The following is a 22,984-nucleotide window of genomic DNA, read 5'->3' as shown; positions in this document are numbered from 1 at the left end:
TACCTCCCCCAAGGACGTATTCACTGTTAGGCTGTTCGACATGACTGAATGTTTTTGGTAGTATTTGTTATTACGTCTGTAAACATGAGAGCTTAAAAATGTTTGAATGAATTCTCATCAAACTTTGTAGGTGTGTAGAGTGGGCTCATGTTAACAATCTATTTGTGTGTGCATTACATCCACTGAGATCTTCAAGGTCAGCTTCATGATTTATTGGTTAAAAGTGGTCAAAAAAATATTATAAAAACTATGATTCTTCAATCAATCAATCTTTATTTATAAAGCACTTTTCATACAAAACAAACTGTAGCACAAAGTGCTTTACATGGTTAAAAGCAGCCCACCCCACCCCACCCTCCCACTCATCCCCCGCACTCTTGCGAGTGTGGTGTTGAAGAGAATAGAATATACTGTATAAAGATTTACAATATCATGTTACATTTGACCTCTTACCTCACTTTTAAATTTCACATCAGCCTTCCTTTCAACTTGAACCCCAAATCCTGTATATCTTTAAACATAGTGTTTTTGCCTAGTTAGTTAGAAATATAATTTAGTGTAATATTAAATAATAAGCACAAGTTATTGACGTCCAGTCATTTACAAATCTTAACCTATTATTCATTACCTACTCACAATTGTTTTTATGAAAGTAAATACTGCTCAGAGTGTGAGATGCATTGGTAGAAGTTCTTGTTTGATATTTGTTAGAGTTGTTCGATGAGATATGAAAGATATTCAGAAGCCTTGAATCAATTTGTTAGAGAACGTGCTGTCTGTCCACTGAGTGGTGTAGAAGGTTGTCAGGACTATCCGTGATGGATATCAGTTTGTTCAGTGACCTCCTCTACATCTCTGCTCTGATGCAGACTCAGCAGACTACAGCAAAGTGTATGCAGCAGTTTGATAGAAAATCTCTAATATTTTCAAGAATCTCGACTTCTTTAGGAAATCGAGATGGCTCGTCGCCTTCTTCTGTACAGTCTCTGTGTTAGTCTTCCAGTACAGTGTGTTGATGTGCATATACTTGTACTCCAAAGCATGGGCATGCTGTCCCAGGATAGACGCAGGCTGTTGTGGGACAGCTGATCACCATCTCTCTGGTAGTTTTTACATTTAGAAGTATTTCTGCCACACCACGCCACCAGTAATGCTCTATATCCTTCAATTATACGTCTAGCAAGTTGTTGTTTTTTTTCCTATGTATTTGACAATCATAAGTTTTCTTATTTTCTTATTGTTGCTTGAAGCTTATCAACATCATCATCATCCAGTCACTGATCCAAACTACCTGAGGCCCAACACTGACTGCGTAGAATTTGCTCATTAGGTACAGTCACCAGAGACTGTCTGCTGATGCAGACATGGACAGACTGCTAGTCATTCCTCTTATACTTTCTAGTGCAGTCTCTCCATCGAGAAGACAAAGAAAAGAAAACTGGCAGGCACAAAGTCTCCTCAGAGCCTCGTGCTTACCATTTGAAGATGGAATTTAAGTCACTTGTGGAGCGTAGCACTCACTAACATGGAATCCATGATACGCCTTGAATTCTTAGTCTACATGGCTATGGGTTTAACTGATAGGGCAGCTCAACATGGCTTAGGTGGAGCTGAAATCCCTTATTGGGACAGGAGATTCAATCCAGAGGCTCCTGAAAATACAATTGAGTTATTTATTACAAAGCGGTTTGTGAATATTTGCAGTGGAGCCTCTTTATATTATATTATTTAATTTTTATTTATTCATTTATTAAAGAAGTATGTCTTGTTCAATGTTACAAAAATCCCTCACATCAAGTAGAATTCTAATATTTGGATAAACACTTACAAACATTCAGAAAAGTCGAGTACTTCAAACAGAAGACATTCTACACAGGAAAAAAGTAGGTGAAAATACAGCAGAAACGTAGACTGTATTCAAAAGATGGACATAGCCACCACAGCATCATTCAACAGTCATTTTAAACCGTCAAGTTTAAAGTTTATATAAATCAGATGTACTAAGTGTACGATGTGTCTGACTGAGAAACTCACAGCATGCTCATACGTTTGCAACCTGTCAGTTAAAAAGTAGCCAGGCGACAAATCACGACCTGCTTTACTTTCATTTTAGTTTAAATAGGACATCGAGTGATAGATAAGATTTAAAACTGGTGAATGAGACCATAAACAAATCAGGAAAGTCTTCACCGAGATCATAGGCAGATTTATTTTGGCAGTCCGATTGTATAGCTGACTACATCCATCTTTTATATACTGTCTGTACTTGCTTTGATGTTCTTGGTGGGGTACTCTGACCTGCTGAGCTAACCTTTTTTCATGAGATAAGATCGGCTTCATTTAGCTCCGTATTTATCTGTTTATAGTAATATTTTATGGGTCTTTTACTGTATTTAAATATTCCCTCAGGGTTTCAAATAAGGTTTAGGTAAAATGTTTTTGTATATTTTATTAATCCCCTGTAGGAAATTACTCTCTGCATTTAACCCATTCATTCAGTGAAGCAATAGGGACGGTACCTTGCTCAGGGAACCTCATGATTTGAACCCCCGATCTTCCTACTGAGCTATCTCCTCCCCCAATAATGGTGTTATTAAATACACTTTTCTACTTCCTAACTCCTTAATAGTTTCTGAAGAAAATGCTGAAGCATAGCAGAGGCTTACAGAAATATTATCAGCATCATAGCAGCTTTTTTTGTGCTACATGTAGGCGAGCTGGTCCAGCTGTGCCTACCTCAACTCGCAGACGCTAAACACAATTACTGCTACTGACCTGTTTCTCCCATTTCGCCTTCACAGCCAATCACAAAGAAGCGCAGCACTTGAAGTTTTAATAAGAATGGCCTTTCTTTCTTACTTGTATTTGTGGCCTGACCTTCATGCTAGCCTGACCCTCTCTCACCGTGAGTCTCTTTCTCTTCTAATTTCTGTGTGTATTAGTATGGATGGAGCGGACCTGTGTTTTGAGATCGTGAAGAGGGCAGACGCTGGCTTTGTCTACAGTGAAGCCGTGGCCAGGTGAGATTTTATGGCTTTGATTTACTTCCTTGAAAGGCTTCCTGATGCTTTTTTTAAATTATTTGAATCAATATTTGCAACCATGATTAACACAAACACTTAACTCTGATGTAACAATGACCTTGCACTTTCCCCCCCACTTAGTCACTACATGAGACAGATCCTCGAGGCGCTACGCTACTGCCACGACAACAATGTCATCCACCGAGATGTCAAGGTATTTTTCATCTGCTTAGGTGTCCAACTACGAAGTGCAGCAGCCCACATTTGAAAGTTCAGTTGTTTCTGTTGTCACGTGTGTTTAAATGCAGTTTATTTTATTACATTTTCCTGCATTTTGGTGATGCATACTAGGTGATTAGACTTTTATCTAGTTTTGTCAGTTTTGCTGTTTGCTAAATTAGAATTGTTGTGGCTCTGGATTGGCTTGTCTTAAATTTCCAATCCAGCTTGTCCGTCTGTCCGTTATGCACAAGAATTGCTAACCCTCCTTAAGGTTGGACGATTGGACGAATATATCGACCATCGACGATAGGCTGAGCCCTTCGCCAATTGTTTTTACAAGAGCGATTTATTATTTTTGCCCATGAGTAAGTTTGCTAATAATGTTGGTTGAAGCTAAGAGAAGCAGTCAACGGGAAAAATAATAGCGCTGCTTTAAAACATTTTATTTAAATTTAAAAAACCCACAATGGTGGGGAGGGAAACAAAGAGTAACTGGCTTCTTTTGGGTGGCTGTAGCTCAGGTGGCAGAGCAGGTCAGCCACTAATCAGAAGGTCGGTGGTTCGATCCCAGGCTGCCTCCTGGCTGCATGCCAAATATCCTTGGGCAAGATACTAACCCCATGTTTGCCTACTGGTAGTGGTCAGAGGGCCCGGTGGCACCAGTGTCCGGCAGTCTTGCCTCTGTCAGTGCGCCCCAGGGCAGTACGTTCACATATATTCAACCTTTTGGTGACCGTATTTACTACTGACCACGTAGTTTTTATACTTCTGGGGGCGACCGTGGCTCAGGGGCTTGGGAAGCGCATCTGTAACCGGAAGGTCGCCGGTTTGATCCCCGGGCTCTCTGTCCTGGTCGTTGTGTCCTTGGGCAAGACACTCTACCCTACCGCCTGCTGGTGTTGGCCAGAGGGGCCGATGGTGCGATATGGCAGCCTCGCTTCTGTCAGTCTGCCCCAGGGCAGCTGTGGCTACAACTGTAGCTTGCCTCCACCAGTGTGTGAATGTGAGAGTGAATGAATAGTGGAATTGTAAAGCGCTTTGGGTACCTTGAAAAGCGCTATATAAATGCAATCTATTATTATTATTACTTCTGAGTGTAAACACTTTCGACTGGTGGTGAATGACATTAGTTTCGTCCTGGATATGACTGGTTGTCACCCATGCCAACTTCTCAATAGACTTTCATTTTCACAATGACAAGCAAAGTTTCGCTTTCTTTTTTGTACTTCACACAGTTCATTAACCTGTAAGTCGTGGTGGGTCATAATCTGGGTCAGCTACAGCATTATTGGCACTCTGGTTAAGTATGCTGTTTTGACAGCGTTTGGCTAGCTGCTTGTTTCCTACTACCTATCAACAAGCTCTGTAACCATTTGAGACTGGAAGAGCCATTTGCTCGAGTTTTGAAAGCTAAGAGACACGCTTTATCCTGTCTTCCTTTGTTCTCTCCAACCAGTCGCGGCAGATGGCCACTCCTGACCTGGTTCTGCTGGAGATTTATTCCTGTTAAAAAAAGAGTTTTTCTTCCCCACTGTCACCAAAACGTTTGCTCATAAGCGGTCATATAATTGTTGGGGTTTTCTCTGTTATTTTATATTATTGTAGGGTCTTTATCTTACAGTGTAAAGCTCCTTGAGGTGATGCTTGTTGTGATTTGGCGCTATATTAATAAAATGGAATTGACTTAAATGTTTGTCCATTTTTGCTCAGTAAAGGAGTTCAGATGCTTAATGACACAAGGTCTCCTTTTTCAGGTTTTTCATTTCGTAATGCACCAAAATTTAAATGGATCTGGATGTGCAGGCAGGCCATTTTAGCATCTCTTCTATGACAGAGCCATGTTGTTGGGGTTCATGCAGAATGTGGTTTGGCATTGTCTTGCTAAAATAATTAATGTCTCGCCTGAAAGGTGTTTGGGTGGGAACATATAGGTCTGCAAAACCTACATATACCATTCAGAAGTAAATTCACCTTCCCCTGGTACATTCGCAGATGCTGGTGTAAGCCCACAGAGAACAGCTATGATTTCCAAAAGGAATCTTTTTTTAAAAATTTTTTTATTGGTTATCGTCACGGACAGTTTTTCACTTTGCTTAGTTATCTTAAATAAACTCAGGCCCACAGAAGATGTGTTTCTGGCTCTGATTTATTCAGTATACTTTTACCTTGCAATCATGGATGCAGTAAGTGACGTTCAATGACGGTGGGTTTTTGAGCACATGGTGTAATTTTAAGGTTGGAATTGTTTTCGGTCAATGCTGTAGGCCACAGTCGATCAAGTGTTTCACAGCCTTCATTACAGAGTTTGGGTTTTCTTAATATTTCATTGATGTTATATACCGGAGATGATGAAATCCTCAAGTGTTTTTTTTGGTTTTTTTGGTTTTTTGTTTGTTTGCGTTGATGAACCGATTGTGAGATTTTCCACTATTTGTTTTATCAGTAGTACACAAGCAGTCGTACCCCTCTCCCAGTGAATGCTGGTATCAAATTGGAAATAAGGAAACATTTTTCACGGTTTAAACATTTGATACGTTGTCCTTGTATTGCTTACAAGTACATTTTGGGTTGTTGTATTTTCCAAAGCATCCCGGTTTTTTGGGGATGGGGTTGCACCAGTTTACCACAGTGCACTTCCACTATTATTTTCCCCCCACATTCGAATCATTGGGGCAGTTCACCAGTGTAGAGCTATTAAATATGAAGCAACAACAGGAGTAAAGGTTTGATTTGTATTAGCCAGTAACTTGACATAGTTTCCAATATGTTTTAAATCGAAAAAATTAAAGTTCAGTTAGAACTAATGTTTGAAAAACTGTAGCCCTTGACTACATATTTAGGGTTGAAAGAATTTGAGTAACAAATGGACTTGTTTTTCACTGCAGAAGACACAGAGGGGAGGAGATTGGTTGGCTGTTGTTGGCTCTGGTACCAAGCAGGTCCACAGCAGTACAGCTCTTCTGCGTGAGGCTGTAATGGAAAAGAATGTCAGCAGGGCTTCTCTCGAAACACTGTGGCTAAAGCTGACATAACAAGCTATGAGGGGAAACTCTGTGGATTACTTGTGCTGCTTTTTTTCGCTCACGCCAGACTATGTAGAACTGGTCTGACATGAGTGATGAATGTGTGATCAAAAGTAGAATCTGTATCATTCTGCTTATGATGCCTTTTGCATCTAAAGTAGTCTTCTGCACTCTCTCAGTTCCCTGTCGTTGTGAGTTTTGTGTGGAAATGAGAAACAATAGAGTTGCTAGTGGATGTGGTTGGACCAGTGTCACACTGATTCAGTGACTCTTAATGTGCTTAAGCAGAGAAAGGTTGGTTGTTTTTCATCACCAAAGTAAAATATTACACTGTTCTTTTGTTTTAAAGTTAATGCTTTATTACTGTTTTAATTAGTTACATGAGGTTTGAGTTATTCTGTAACATGTCCCGACATGCAGTGACCAGTATGGCCCTTTGGCTGCACTCTCTGACACACTCCATATCGTAAAGAGGCTCTTACTGCTGGCCGTGGGCCGTGGGCCATTAGCTTTGCGTTAGCTGTCTGTGCAGTTGCTTGGAACAGGCTGATGTATTATCAGCAGTTGTTTCTGGCCTGGACATAGTCTGCACTTACTGTCGCATTCTCAATTTTTCATTGCTTCACTATTTTCCTCCTCCCTGAACACAAACTGAAATCAGCTGACTACGTTACATGTGCACAGCGAGGAAAAGGCATGCATGATTTTTTTTTCTCTCTCTCTCACTTATTGTGCAGATAACTGAGGAACCTTGTAGCACAAGTAATGACACAACTGTAACTATACTGTGACTACAGTAAGGGAAACTGATCATGTACTTTAGATGTCATCACGCTGCTAGATGAGGACAAATCAGCATCAAGGCTCCTCCACCGTGATCACAGTCAGACTTGGTGTGGGATATAAAACGCTTTAATCAGATGTCATGTATACAAAGTGAAGCAACTCGTAGTGCTGAGTGTTCCTAATGAAGCTCTGGCTCCAGCCTGCTGTGTGATACATGGCAGTAAACAGTGGACTGGCAGCTCCTCTATAGTTTGTGCAGTGGTAAATCTAGATGTCGTGATATGAGAATTCTTCATGCTACTGCCGTGGGATTGATATGTAATGCCTTCTCTTACGTTTCCCGTCAGTATCTCTCTAACACCGTCTGCAGCTATTTGATTATGTGCGTGCCTGTGTGAAAAGGTCAATGTAATTGCTTGCGTCAGTGTGTCAGTTGTTTGATTGCACGTCAGTCTTTGGTATTTGTGTGTAGCTATTGTGTCAGTCAGTTTTAACCAGATTTTATGACAAGTAGAGCTAGCTTAGGGAAAAAAAGAAAAGAAAAACTGTTTTGCATTCACATACCCTGCTTCACATTTTTCTTTAGTGTAAAAGCACTAAAATTCCCTCTGCAGTTAGTGAGGTTAATGTTTTTACGAGATATTCACAGAGCTTAATTAGAACACTTTAATATATGTACTTTACTGACTTGGACAAGGCCCATAATGCATATTTTGTCACAGTCAGCTCCCAGCTGTTGTATTACTATCTTTCTCTTCAGCATTGTGCCTTGGTATTAGTCATCATAGTCTATATAGTCATATCTCTGTCTTCACTCTGCTGCGCCCCTACATGGATCCCTGCTGAATCACTGGCTTAGTCTTATTGTCTTGATGTGAGCGATACCAGCCTGTGAGTTTGTAGGGGCATGATGAGATGATAAAGCTGCCTGTTTGCAGTGACAGTATGTGTTTCAGTGCCATTCACTGTTTAGGAATTACAGCCTTTTTTATATACTGTCCACACATTTCAGCAATTTTGCACAGAGCGAAATCATTGCCTAAAAACTGTATTTTATAATGCTAAATAGAGTGGTTAGTACTTTTCTACTCTACCATGAGTACTTTATACAATATGCCTTATTCACCCATTCACACCAACATAAGTACATAGTACTTTCTGTCTAACATCCACACACATCCAGTGCATAGGAGAGCAACTTGGGGTTAGCATATTTGACATGGAATCAAACCACCAACCTTCCAGTTGAGCTACAACTACCCCCCTACTACTTTTACAAGTCCTTCTCTGTGATCTGGTTGTATTTGTGACAGAGTAGTTATGTATTCTACTGACTGTTTTATTTCTGGAGTTCAATGAACCCCATTATTATCCAAAATCCTATCAAAGTTCTTTTCATTTTATATTTACATTATTACTCATCGACATCATTGAGCATTTAATCTGAGGAGCATAAAAATGGTTGCTCAGATCCTGCCATGATGTTTCAGATGTCAGAATTAGCTTTTAATTTCACTTTTGTTGTTGTTGTTGTTGATAATTTTCCATCTGATGTGCAGCATCTTAAAAAGTTTTCATCACTGCACTTCATTTCTGTGGTAAAAACTTGGCTAAATACCATAGATGTTGGTATGTGTATCGCAGCCTCCGTGTCAACAAGTTTTCTTGTATGGAGAGTACAGAGTAGGTGTTACTGACACTGTGCTGGTGAGCAGCGTGTTTGTCTGCGGACACATTTAAATTCAAGGCTTGTTGTTTTTTGGCCTTGTATCATGTGTATATCTGTATAACGCTGTTTAAATGTAACACAGTGACCCAGCCCGCTCAAACTGAAACACCAAATCGAACTCACTTCCTCCTGCTTGTTGTTTCACCTATTTGTAGTCTCATGTAAAATGTCTCACAGTAAAGCCGGAGAATTTCCTGGAACTGAAAGATAAGTTGAGATCTTTACTCGCAGTAAGTTTCAGGTATATATTAAACATTCATGCTGCTGTAATTTAACAATTTACAAGTAAAGCTTAACAATCCAATCCACGTCAATACTAACCAGTCAGATAAAAGTCATTGATCACATTGGTCCTTTATTTTTATTTAAGAGTGTTAAATGTTACCTCCAGCTTCTCATTTGTCAGGATTTACCACTTTTTTGTCTCATAGTATTGTTTTGGTATTAATGTGTGAATAACAAAACTGTATGTCTCAAAACCAACACGAGGAGGTCGCAGCCACCACAGACATCTGATTAAAATAGACAAGTCTAGCTCATCACTCTAAAATGGCTCCATCTATTTAACTGCAGGATGTTGACTTGTAATCAGCTGCATCAGCACAGGCTTGCTATGATGAAGTTATCAACACAGAAACAAATTAACTGCAGTTACTAGTGATCAATAAACTTGGTGATTTTACTGAGTTGTAGTTGACTTTTAAATGTGACACATGAATTACAAATAACTAGTTTGTTATGTGATGCAGTAACTATGGGATGGTTGATGTTGACAAATGTTGTTTTGACTGAGTTACAGCCCCTTTAAGATTCAAATGTCCCAGCTGTAATGTCTTGTTTTTGCCTTCGACTGTGATTCCTTCTGTTTTAAAAATGAGTTCAAGGCTGATTGTGAGGTCAGACTGGAGCTTTTTCTCAAGTTTGACAGATTGTTTTTTCTTTTTTTAATGAATTGATGCAGTTGTTGTCACCAGTGCCTCCGAGCTAAAAAAAAACTAAAAATACACGCACGTAATGTTATTTAATTGCATTAATTATCTTTACTTTCTTGTGACTAATGAGTTTAGTTCTCTAGAAATCTGCCTCTGATACACAAATTCTCATTTGAGCACACATGCTTTCAGTGAGAACAGCCTCACAGCTGCTATTCCAAACAGTAATTCTGATCACAATTTAATACATTTAATGGGAAGCCTGTGAACTGTAGCTCTGAACAAAACCTGGTTTACATGCTTCCTAAACAGTCACTTGTTGGGTTAAATGCTGGTATTTGTATAGACAACCAGAAAATGTTCACCTATACATGAAAAAGTCAATTTTCTCCAGTCGTGTTGCTGCATTACATAAGAGACATAAAAATAAACATCCTCTACTACGAGAGCTTAAAATGAGCACTGCTGTGATGATGTGTGGCGTTTCACGTGGTGTTCTGTTGGGTAATTCCTAATGTCAGCTTCACTTTGCTTTAGGCAGCTGTTGCCAGGTTGTCAGCTAGTTCCCCTGCACTAAAACTACTTAGTCATCGCTGTTTTAAATGGAACATCTGTTAATATTTGAATCTAAAATTAGCCAGATTATTAATCCCTGGATTGAAAGAGCAAAACCCGTGGACTAAACTAGTCATGTCCAGAATAATTCATTATTGTGGAAAAGACAAAACAAAAATCAGGAGTTTGTCTTTGTAAAGTTTTATTTGTCAGATTTCACTGATACATTTCAGATTTTGAAATACTTTGATTACACAATACTACAGCTAACACAATAATCACACTATACATATAGAGGGGGAACATTAATGGAAAATTAATTTACTCTCCCCTCAATTGCCCTTCACAACTGCAATTACAACAGGCTTAATGTGCTTTAGAGTTGATTACTCTGCAGCAGTCTAGTCAAAGGAGCCATCATTCAAGCCCAGCCGTGCAGCACCAACATTTTTTCACAGATTTAGGAAGACAGCAGTTGTACAGGATAACTTTGAGATGGCTTCAGGACGTGCATCGTGTTGTAAAATCATCCCCCAGATATGGTCGCGCATCTTGTTGTAACCTTGCTGATCTCTTACCCCAATTCGGAGACGGGGGTCTTCCTGCTAAGTAGACGGCAGGCATGACGTGTGCTGGACAGACTCGGTGAAATCTTCTTCGATTTTAAGTTCAGTGTCTTGCGCTATGTTTTAAATTTCAAAGTCGATTTCAGATTTAGTTTCATTACACAACAGTAAAACAAAAACAATATCACACTGTATCTAGAAGGGGAACATTGTACATCTAAATAGGAATTGGTGGAAACTAATTTTCCGCTCTGCTCTCAGTTGTCCTTCGCAACTGCAATTACAACAAGCTTGATGTGCTTTAAAGCTGACGGCTCTGCAGCAGCAGTGGGGTTTGGATCCATCTCCTCAAAGAAGCCATCGTCAAGGCCCAGCCGTGCAGCAGCAACTTGGTTGGGTTTCTGAGAGTGGCGTTTGTCCAGGATTTCGTGGAAGATGGTTTTAGGACATGCATCATGCTGTGAAATCATACCCCAGATGTGAAGTTTGATGACACGTCCCGGCTGTGGTCGATCGTCTTGCTGTGGAACTTCTGTGCCATCATCCCAAATCTCCCCAGACTCGATCCTCTGGAGAACTCGTTGTAATCTTGCATCACTGTTGATCTCTTCCGTCATTTGGGAGAAGGGAGTTTTTCTCCCAAGGAGTCGGCGAGCGTGGCGTACACTGGAGAGGCTCAGTGAAACTCCCAGATCTTCCTCAATTTTTAGCTGAATGTCTTGCGCAGTCATCTTGTCATTGCTTTTTGTTATCTCATCAATGGCAGCCAAGATATTGCTGTAAAAGATTAATAAGAAACAAGAAAACATCAGACAAACAGAAAAGCAAAAGGTATTTTCTGCAGTCAGTAATTCAGTCCTTTGATTACTTACCGACTTTCGCGGCAGGGTTGTCTCTCCTTGTAGTGAACCCTTGCAGTTCTCACTGAAACTTTAATGCCCAGGCTGGCAAGATATTGCTTGAACTCGTGTACTTGTCTCATTGCCCTCATGAGATGAGTCTCCTGGGATTCCTCCTTGCTGATGTGTGCCATGTCTGCTGTAGTACAGTATGTTGCGATCGGCAGCTTGGTAAATAACAGGAGCTTATCTGCTTTCATTTATATAGTTCAACTGGGTGGGTTCCAGTAAACTTCTGAAATACCCCATACTTGACCTAACCAATGGGAGTCCATTTACAATCTCTGTTTAGCAGAAAAGTAGGTCAATCATGTAGTGTGTAAATTGTGGTCCTTAACGTGGATGACGAGGGGAGGTGCACGCCCACCAGGTGCAGGCAGAAAGGCACTGAAATGTTAATGATGTGTTTGGCTTGTTTTAACTGCCAGACAAAGAGCTCAAAAAGCCCCAATCAACTTCAACCAACGACTGCCACCTAGGAGACATCCTTGATTAGGTATCACTGTCGTTAATGATCCTATATGTATGTGAAAGAAACTGCTGTAACTGACAGAAGGTGCAGTTTCAATGGGTCCCAGAAGCAATCTCTGAAGCTACTATATTATCACAGCAGTGTCTATACATAGTGAGCCAACAGCTAATGGTCACATGATTACTAACAATACTTAATAAATACAGAAATCTTACATGTGAACTAAAATACACGGGCTAGTTTGGTACAAAAAAAACCTGCCTGACGAGGCATTGATGGACATGTTTATTCAGACTCTGGATGTCAACAAGACTGCAACTGCTTTCAAAGCATTATTCATGTGTTTTATTGTAATATTTTTACTGATTTTCTTAAATCTTTGAATCTGACATGTGCCCTCCATAAAATAATTAATAAAGACTAACACTAAATCTAATAAAACTAAACTGAAACAAGAAAGCTCACTCTGGACACTAACTGAAGCTAAACTGAATTTACAGTTAAAAGTCAAAAATGAAATAAAAATAAAAACTAATTATAAAATATTAAACTATAATAACTCTTAAAACTCTTGACACTTGAAACCAAGGACCAGCTGGACATCTAAAGTTGAGCCCTGTAACGAAGCAGTCCAAAATCCATCCGGTAACGAAATAGACTGATATAGTTCTGAGCAGTGTTATGACTCTAACATGAATGTATGAAATTGTGCTAATTTTAGTCTTGGACCCTTAAAAGTCTTAGAATTTAGAAGGGCCCTAAAAGTATTGACTTTTGACCTTTTTTTTAATCTGTTTAGAGAACTTTTGAGAAGCTTTTAATCCTGTCACTGAGAAAAATTCTAGCATACAGAAGCATAATGCAACTGTCATTAGAGCCGGGCTATTTTTGGAACAGGCCAGACTCTTATCCACGCTCCAAGCTATACCAGCGAGAAAATCACGATAAACTGACTGAAACCTGCAAGTGATTTAACTTGCTTATCTTATTGAATATAAGTGTTGAGTTAGCAGCTAAACTGGTAAATTTATATCAAGTTATCACATTTGCCTGGTTCTTTTTTTAATTCCTAGAACTTCCTCACAGTTCAGTTAACTCCCTGAGGCTGTTTTCATCAGAGTTGATGAGATACATTACATAACTTACAGCATATGGCTAAACCTCTGTGCTTGGTCTGGTGAGGGAGTTAACTCAGACCAAACCTGTTAGTCAGTCTGATGATTTAGTTTTATTAAGTCAGGCTTAGTGGACTGCTGGGATCACGAGGGAAGCTTGCCAGCCACACTCCTTTATGGTTAGTATATGATATGTGGTATTAAAAAGGCACCTTGTGTTAGATCAGTGAGGTAAAAATGCAGCTTTGACATTGTCCCACAGTAGTATTAAACTTCTGTTATCAGTATCTAACAGTGACTCTGAGCCCCTGTCTCCAGCTCATTAGATGTACTGCTGAGACGTATGCCCTTTACAGGGGACACAAACAAAATAGAGCATACACATGCAGTGCTTCGGCAACAAAACTGTGCTTGTTGAATATGGAACAGTGTGAACGTGCCACAGCTTTCCATGCATAAAAGTCACTGAATTCATCCCAATCTTCTTGTTCATAAATCACCATGATGGCTGCGTATTCATCTTCCCCCTTGCTTCACCACAGACCTCCACCAGTGACAGCAGCACCAGCGCGCTTGTATGTCTATTTTTGTGGATCTGTGTGTTTGTCTTTGGCCTCTCTCACTGCTACAGATTGTGTGCATGCAAATGCACCGCAAACAGCGAGGCAGAATGAGTTTATCTGCGTCAGCTTTGAAAGCAGAAGTTGAGAGATGAAGAGAGAAGCCAGCACAAGATTGAAGGTGAACTTTTGTGTTGTGGGACTGTTCATATATCTGGTGTCTGTGCTATACAGCCAGCTGTTCTGAAGTAAAGTCATGCTGAATGTTGAATCTGCAAAGCATATCCGGGCTCTGTGTTGAGCCGTCTGAGGAAACCATAAACACAGCAACACTTTGATGTAAACCTGAGGAAAGAGAGAGTGGTGCTGACACAGACCTATACCTTAGTTTGCAGCAATAGTATTTCTTCATTCTCCAGGTGCGCTAAGGTGAGATCTGCAGTCAGATCTTCTGAATGTAAGGAACAGGAAGTGTTCCCTCTGTGAATTTTATAGTTTCCATGTCTTGCATATAACATTGTGTGTCTGCAAGAAAACTTTGCACAAACTTCATGCTTCAAGCCTTCTAGTTAAATTTGTGCTCGTCACGTTAGAGCTTACTCAGCTGTACGCTCAGACTCTGTTTGCGCTTGTCCCTTGTTGAGCTTCTGGTGGTCTGTGATAGGTCAGTTTTTCTTACTGTGTTGTAAGTCTCAAATGTATACTTGTGGGTAATATCTGCAGAAAGAAAGCAGCATGTTGGACAATCTTAAAAGTAAAGATGAGTCTGTTCAGGATACAAAATATAGGAACAGTGAATGTAAGTTTGCACATGTTTTATATTGATATATGGCTGTGTCTTTAAATGTTGCTGGTCTCACTAGTCTGCAACAGATAAACTGATTATTCAGATTTTAATTGTGTTTATAAGATCGTCACCTGCCACCAGCCTTCACCGATGCCAGCTCTCTTTCTGTGATGGAAAACTGAAAACAAGCAACATGGAAAATGGGACCAATGCTAACCAGCAAAGTTTGGCAATACTGTGATGCTGAAATTGGACGGCTGTGTGTGTTAAAGTAGACTATAACCCACTTAACAAGCAAGTTTCTGGTGCTAGCTATGCTAATGTTAGCAACCCTCATCAAATCAGCCTGAACGGTCACACACTTTTTATTCATGTATCATTTTTGGTATGCCAAGTGTACAGCACTTTGTGTTCAGCTGTGTTGTTCTGAAAGTGCTTTATAAATAAATTGCTTGCTTGCTTACACGTAAGTGACATTTGAAATACAATGTGACTATTGAAGAATCCAATTAAAGGTTTCAGATGGCTCTTAAATACGCGCTATTATCTGCATGTACTATAAACAACAGCACAAACACCACAATGCTAAGATAGCGTTAGGTGAGCAAACTTCTATTAAATCAGCTCAACTGAAGTGTGTCCAACACTGGATACACTGATTGTGAATGAAGTATTGTGATTAGAGCAGGGCGATATGACCAAAAATATTTATCACGATATACGTTTGAAAATTTGTGATAACAATATAACTGACGATATAATTGACACTAGACAAAATACTTTACAACTCCACAACTTTATTAGTGCAAAAAAAAAACCATCAATGTATTTTCACTTAAACAAGCAGCTGTTTTTTATATCCATTAAAGTTATATAAAAATTTAACAGTGCAAATGCAAATTCCTTGCTGACAGTTTAACCAAAAGGCATTTCCAGTGGAAATTGGCCGACATATCCTCAGCATAACCATGTATAATATCCACAAAACTTAAAAAGAGGTTATACACACAGAATACGGTAATATTATGTTGAAGCACAGTACGTATCACTCCGCGAGGCTCCTGCCTACGATAGCCGTAATGCTCCGACAATCCATCAAGCGGTGCGGCTTCGTAGCTTAGCAAAGTCGTATTAAAACATTTGACAGATTTTCGAGCGCCGTGTACCACATAAAATCATTTCGAGGTCAGTAAACACAACCAGAATTCATACGTAAGGCACACAGGATTATAAGGGGCACTGTCGATTTTCAGAAAAATCAAAGGATTGATTTTAAGTGTGCCGTATTTTCCAAAAATAACGAAGACCCACTAGCATGCTCTACCAAAAATATTGCTTTGTTGTGTATCAGAGGGACGAAAACTAAACCAGTTCCACACCACTGAAGTTGCAGCATTTTTACAAACCAATTCTGGTTCATCTTTTTCATTCAACGATCCGCTTTCGCCCTTCTCATTCTCCATCGCCGCCATTCTTTTTCCGCCATGTGCGTATGAAAACAAAAACACTGCGCATGCGGGTTTTACCCATATTTCATTTTCTTATCGTTGCCTAACATTGTACCAGTATTACCGTGAACGGTATAATATGGCCCAGCCCTAATTGTGATAATATGATGACATATATTGTTTATTGGGGTTTTCTGGTCATTTGCACCTCGACTCGACTAGAGGCAGCGATGGCTGCTACTTTTCAAAGGACAGGTTTGTATTTCCTGCTATGGCATCGTGCCCATTTATATATTCAAGGCAATCACTAATACTTTAAAAAGTCAGCATGTTTTATTATTCTGATTACGATTATTATTATTATTACATTTATACATCTTAAAATGTCAGTGACACACAGTTTTGTAAATATCTCAGCTTACTGGCTGCTAGTTTCAGCCTGTTTACTGGAAGACAGACTGAGTTGATACAGATATCTGTCTGTCACTGTGCTTACATGTTAGACCCTATTCTCGGCTTTATCTGGGGTGGCTTTGAGGCAAATGCCACTTTCTACATATGAATGGGGAAGTGTGATTGATAGGAGACTCATTTCCCCACTGACTGCTTGTCAGTGACTTGAATGTCAGCTGTTTTTACAAGGTAAAACGGTCATTCTCCTCTCGGACCTCTTCGCGGTACACTTGGAGGACTATTAGCAGCGTCGTTAGTGCTGTTTGTGTGATGATGGGTGGAGTGAATGGCTTTTTTAATGGCTTTCAATGGGCCTTGAGGTGTCGACCATGAAACTCAGTCATTGCAGTTTCACAGTTGAGCACAAATGTGCACACTAATATGCATGGCACGTGCACTGCTGCTTTTAATGTGTCTGTGTATGATGGCAAAATAACACCTCTGAGTAGCCCAGTGCTTGTCAGTTTTTCTTACGAATTTGCAGCTACATTTGTTTGTTTGTCTAATCTAAACAGAGATGACTTTAGTTTCCCCTACCCTGTGAAACGTGCTGGGAGATCAGTTAAATCAACCAGTCCATACATATGTATAAAAACAATGCTGGTTTCCTTCAACTGAGGCAAAGTGGGAACTGTTTAGACACAGAGTAGAGGTCAGAGTTGGTCTGGGTTCAAAGGATCAAATACTTCACAAGGGCCCACGTTTTCATGTTTTCATGCCCATGCAGAAATAATCATAGCTGGGGGGTTTTAGCCGTCCATGTAAAACAGGCAATATGTTTAGCGCTGTTCCCCCTCTGCTTATGAATGAAAGCGACTATTAAAGTCTCTGCTCCAGTGTTTAATGGGATCCTTGCTATCAGATTCAAATTTGCATCTGTTCATATTTGGTTTTATTGGCTAGTGAGTTGTCATCAATTCAACTAATGCCTGAGAACAAACACCAGAAAAATATTAATAGTTATAAATTCTTTCCTTTCCCATGACTGTGAGACATTACAGACTCCACGTTGGCCTCTGATCCATCTTGTTTGCCCCCCTTCTAGAAGGATGGAGACACTGGCTGACTTTTTGCAAAGAAATGAGAATGTGAACTAACATGTTGTGTTTATAATACTGGCTCTTCTGTGCTATTTCACAATTGCTACAATACCAAAATCCTTCCTGAAATGCTGCTCGGGTTATTTAACTCCGCTAACACGGAGGGTACTCTATCGTTTATTGGTCAACCTCAAAGATCTCAAAGACTTCAAAGACCACAAAGTTTCAACATCCTGCTGTGATATGTCTGGATGCTGTGATGTGTCTAAGATTGTACCTCATTTTAGTTCACAGCCCACACCAATATTCTGTTTTGGGCATAATCGGTCCAATATTGTGTAGTCAACCAGGAATAAAATATTTTTCTCTTTCCCCTGTCCCTCTGTCCTCTCACATGTATAGACTCAAATTGAGTAACAGCAGAAATGAAAAATTAGTGTGACAATAAAACGATTGCAGGCTGCTGCTAGTTTGCAAAGTTCTCCTTATGTTAAGCCTTACAGCTGATTAAAATGTAAGGAACATCAAGTGTTGTATTAATGGCAGTACATAGGAGCTGCTTCATTTGAACTTTGACTGTTTCATGCAATTCCTGTATGCGGTGCACATTTGAAAACCTAAGGACTTGCAAAAAAAACAAACCCCTAAAATAAAACAAACCCCTGCAATCTTTACTACAGCTCGCAACTTTTCAGACATTAGCAGCAGAACACCTCCTGAAGCTGCTGGCAGTAATGCACTTTTGTGTCCGAGTGCATGTTGCATGAGCCCAACAAAAGGCATAAGAAACCACTAAGTCACAGTCCTCAGCAGCAGCAGAGGAAAACCACAGGAAATAATACAATGTCTGAGGAGACCCACAAACAATGCACACGCTCTGTAACTTGTGTAAACAGAAAGTGTATACAGATGCAAAACACGCAGAGGTCTTTTGTTGATACTCCCTAATGCAAACCTCTGGCGTTTCTAATGAAGCTGAATGATTGGGAGAGTGATGTGAATAACATTGGCAATCAGTGAGCTGCCACAGGTTAATGGGGGTAAGTAAGTGTGACTTTTTCAGCTGCCCTTCTTGCTAATATATTTCAACTGTTAATTGATAAACGAATACACAGGAAAATGAAAATAACCTCCAGCCATAATATTACACCAGACCACAAGTCCTGACCATCATGTTATGTCATCATGGAATGTGTTTTATTACAGAGGTTGGCTAAAGTTTACAAGTTTACACATCTGCCATACGACTTCTGTCCCATATATCCTGCAATAATTGCTCATTTTTTTCTAACTATAGTCTGCTAGCCACTACAGCTAATGTGGCTATCATGTAATTGCTACTAGTTAAACGGCTAATGTTAGTGTGTGTGCCTTAAAGGTAGTTGAAATGGGAAATCTCTTAAAATTCAATGTTGTGAATGTACCAAGTATGAGCGACAAAACAGGAATATGTAAGGCTGGGCAGTACTGTTAGTAACGGGCTGAGTGGATCTTTTATGCACGGCAAAAATTCAAAATCTTACCAAGTATATTTGTCTAATTTCTAGTCAAAAAAATCTTATGACACTTAAAATAAGACACAATCAGCTACAGAGTAACATTTCAGTGAGATATTTGAACTTGTTTTAGACAATGCATCTTGGATCTGAAAATTTTCATTTGTTCCATTGGCACATTTTTTTTCACTTAAAGATATTTTTGGTTGAAATAAGTGGGAAAAAAAATCTGCCTATTGAGCAAGTGAAAATTCTCCAGATCCAACATGCACTGTCCTAAAACAAGTTCATCTATCTCACTGAAATGTTAAGATTTTGAATTTTTGCAGTGTGAAGGCCTTCCTCAAAACAACACTTTTAACCTAACAATAACAAGAATTCCTGTTCATGCTATAGTAAAACCACACTGGGTTGTTTTTGCTTTTGTTTTCTGCTACTTCTCTGTCTGTTTCCCCTTATAGAGTTTAAGAGATGTGAAAGACCCCAGTTAGCACTAATGTGTCAAGGAGCCCTTGCCTTTGCAAGCTTAAATAAGATTTAAGTGTGAGGTGTCCAGCTATAAAGTAGAAGAAAGTATTTAACAATTCAAAAGCGATATCTCAGCAGGTGTAGTCACCAGTTACATGAAAACCTTCACTTATTTTCCAGCTAGCAAAAAGCTCCAAAAATGGCCTGCAGCTGAGCTTAGCACATCTCCACTTGTTATTTTCCTCTTCTTCCAACCACCCCCGACTCACTGTGAATTCCTTCTCTCCTGGCTATGTTTCTTTGGCGTTGATTTATTTACTTATTTATTTTTTTCCTCTGGCCTGTGCCTGTCTGTCTGTCTGTCTGTGAGTGAGTATTTGGGGGAGAGCACACTGGAGGGTATCTGATACTCTCTGCTGCCTGCTTCAGTCTGAATAGCTACTGAGGCCCCTGGGGGCCAGGGGATACACATCTGCAGGAGCCACACTTCACAGAACATTGTCTTCTTGAAAATTCCCTCAACACACTCTCACACAATGTCAGCACAAACAGTAGTGCACACTCTAAACCCTCAGAATCAATGGACACACAAATACTGAAAAAGACTTCACACACAGGCATCAAACACTGATCACTTGTTGTTGCACATGAGGAACTCACTACGGACATTTTCATGCATACACGAGTGCAACACCATGATATCACGTGAATCAGAAAGAGAGAAGAGTGATTTTACCATTTTACCACTATTGTATTTGTAATGACTTGTACTTTCAGTTTACACCTGAAAGGATATTTCTTTGTTGCAATGAAATACTATCTACTTTACTACCTTTAAAACCTTTATTTGATTTGTCATATAAATTTTTTTTATTATATAAAAAAATATACCTCAAAAATAAACTATGAAAAATATCTGAGTCTTTCTGTTTTGACTGTTAGGTCTGTTTTATTTATAGTCAGTAGCACATTTAAACAGCAGAAGCTGACGTGGCCTGTGCTTTAGAGACGGGCACATTTACATTCCAGGTCTCTGAAGCGAGATCGATCAACTGCAGACCAGACAACAAACGACGGAGGCTCCAGAAAAGTGCAATCAAACTATGAGTTTATTACACAGGAGAAGAAACATCAGCATATGTCCTCTTCTGACAAGAATACACTGAATGGGGGTTTTATAGAACAGAAAATGTATGCCCCCACGTACACGTCAAGTACAGGTCAAAAATACATTGTTGACAGACATGAGTACATCTTGTACATTTTTAATATCTATAAACAGACAACTTCTCTTTTCTGTAACAGTTGCCTTTTAAGGTAATAAACTTCAAGCCTCAGGGTCTCTAATGGCTAATTATGGACCCTCGTCATCAATCTCTAAGCAGACGGATTTGCAGCAGGTCTCTAAGAGAAGCAGAAGACACTTGGGCCTTCGCTCAGGCCTGCTACTAGATTAATATGTGTAATGTAAGTCTGCATGCAATTAACCTGCTATGTTCTCATCCTCCCTCAACATGTATCACCTGGACACTCTCACCAGGGAAGCTTAAGACCCTCTTGGATGGAACGTCAATCCTAAATAAGCACAGTTATGCCTTGTGTATAAAATGAACTAAACCTGTGAATAGAAAGGTCAATGTGATCACAAACATCTTTAATGTAATACGAGCCCTATAAGAAATATTACTGATAAAATAATACTGTAAAACATATTCTTAATGCATTCATCATAAGGCAGATTATATGACAGAAATAAAGAATTTCTGAATCCTAACATTCCCTCTTTTGACATTCCATCAAGGAATGTCACCAAACTTCATGTTGTATCACTCCCTTCCCCACTCTATGGGTTCTAAGTTCATCTGGTAGATGCCCTCAACCCAGCCAGGGTTCGCAACCCTCGCCATTATCTTTACCAACAATCCTCTGAGACAAGGAATGATACAACAACCAGCGATGACCAACATTCCCAAAAATACAGCCAATGAGCATATCACTGACATAGCCACACCTTTCCATCGTCCAAACACGGATGTCATCCAGGACTCCAGCGGGTTTTCAATACCTGAGTGCTCATGCATGGTTTTAGACAATTCGATTTTGCACTCCCGTCAGTGAACTCGGACCTAATTGTTCCGCGAACCCCACCATGGCGTCCCTGGTCAGGTTAGAGAGTCTCAGCAGGTTGTAATGAACATAATGCGGTCAACATTTTTATTAGGCGTTACCAAAAGAAATATACTCTCAAATCCTGCAGCTATCGGATTTACCAGCTTGTACTCGTCTGGAACTCCCCTGGGCACTCCTATGGAGTCTATCCAAGTCGGTGAGTTCAGGCGAGGATCATAAGCCTGTGTACCCTGGGTCCCTCTTTTGGCCAAAACATGTCTCTTACGTCTGGCGGCTAAGGTACGTGTGTTACGTTGTGGAATAGCCTTTACCCGGTGCCCAAATAAGCATAAGCGGAGCTCCCAATCGCATGTCCCTACGCTACCAAAGGAACACGAACCAACAGAGTGTTTTCCCCACAATAATAGAGCCCACTTCTTGCCCAGGTTCCAATTACCATACTAGGGTCGCTTACATTATTTGTGGTTCTTCCCTGAAGTGTGACCATTAGCATACCAATTCGGGTCGATCTCTCCCACCTTGTACTTCTCATCATCTGTAGAGAACTTAAAACACGTGTAGTTATCTTGTTTGGGCATAAATGGTCCCACTGTTGTCTGCTTTGAAATGGGAGGGAAAAGTCTGGACAACAGAGTACAGTTGCCAGTACTCACTACACTCCTTGTTAGCTGCAACATACAGTCATAGCCCCACTCATCCTCCAAATGCAACAGTGCGGGCTCTGTAAACAAACAATTTTTTTTATTATATAAAAAAATATACCTCAAAAATAAACTATGAAAAATATCTGAGTCTTTCTGTTTTGACTGTTAAGTCTGTTTTATTTATAGTCAGTAGCACATTTAAACAGCAGAAGCTGACGTGGCCTGTGCTTTAGAGACGGGCACATTTACATTCCAGGTCTCCAAAAAAGCCTTTTTCACAATACATGAAAAGCTTAACAGTGAGTTTTGCTGTATTAACTAATTATTATTAGTTAATTTTTATGGAAAGTGAAAATCACAGTGGTCATTAAAATGTGTTCAGAATTAGTAAATTATTATCATAAGTCATGACACGCTGCTCTCCCCTATATAAGCTTTACTTAGTATTAGATCAATTCCAAAGTTTGTGGTATCAAACAGAAATAAGTAAATGGCAAATAGCAAAACTGCTGTATTTACATAATGTAAACAGCTATTGACGTCAAAGTTAAAGAAACCTGAAACATCAGAATAGATAATAGAGCAGACAAATGAAATGCGTGGAGAGGAATACAGCAGTGGCCTCCAGAAGGACAA

General features: G+C 39.8%; 1 protein-coding gene across 16 annotated transcripts in view; it reads left to right on the top strand.

The window, feature by feature from the left end:
• The window catches only part of caska (calcium/calmodulin-dependent serine protein kinase a), a 170,229-nt gene that overhangs the window by 84,041 nt on the left and 63,204 nt on the right, over nucleotides 1-22,984 (top strand). For all 16 annotated transcript variants that reach the window (XM_063499153.1, XM_063499149.1, XM_063499154.1 and 13 more), the window contains exons 4-5: nucleotides 2,943-3,020; nucleotides 3,165-3,237. In XM_063499153.1, coding sequence (XP_063355223.1) covers nucleotides 2,943-3,020; nucleotides 3,165-3,237 — 151 coding nt within the window. The remainder of the gene's footprint in view (nucleotides 1-2,942; nucleotides 3,021-3,164; nucleotides 3,238-22,984) is intronic.

This window comes from Pelmatolapia mariae, linkage group LG16_19, assembly GCF_036321145.2.
Source record: "Pelmatolapia mariae isolate MD_Pm_ZW linkage group LG16_19, Pm_UMD_F_2, whole genome shotgun sequence".
Lineage (NCBI taxonomy): Eukaryota > Metazoa > Chordata > Actinopteri > Cichliformes > Cichlidae > Pelmatolapia > Pelmatolapia mariae.
This window is presented reverse-complemented; position numbering and strand designations above follow the sequence as displayed.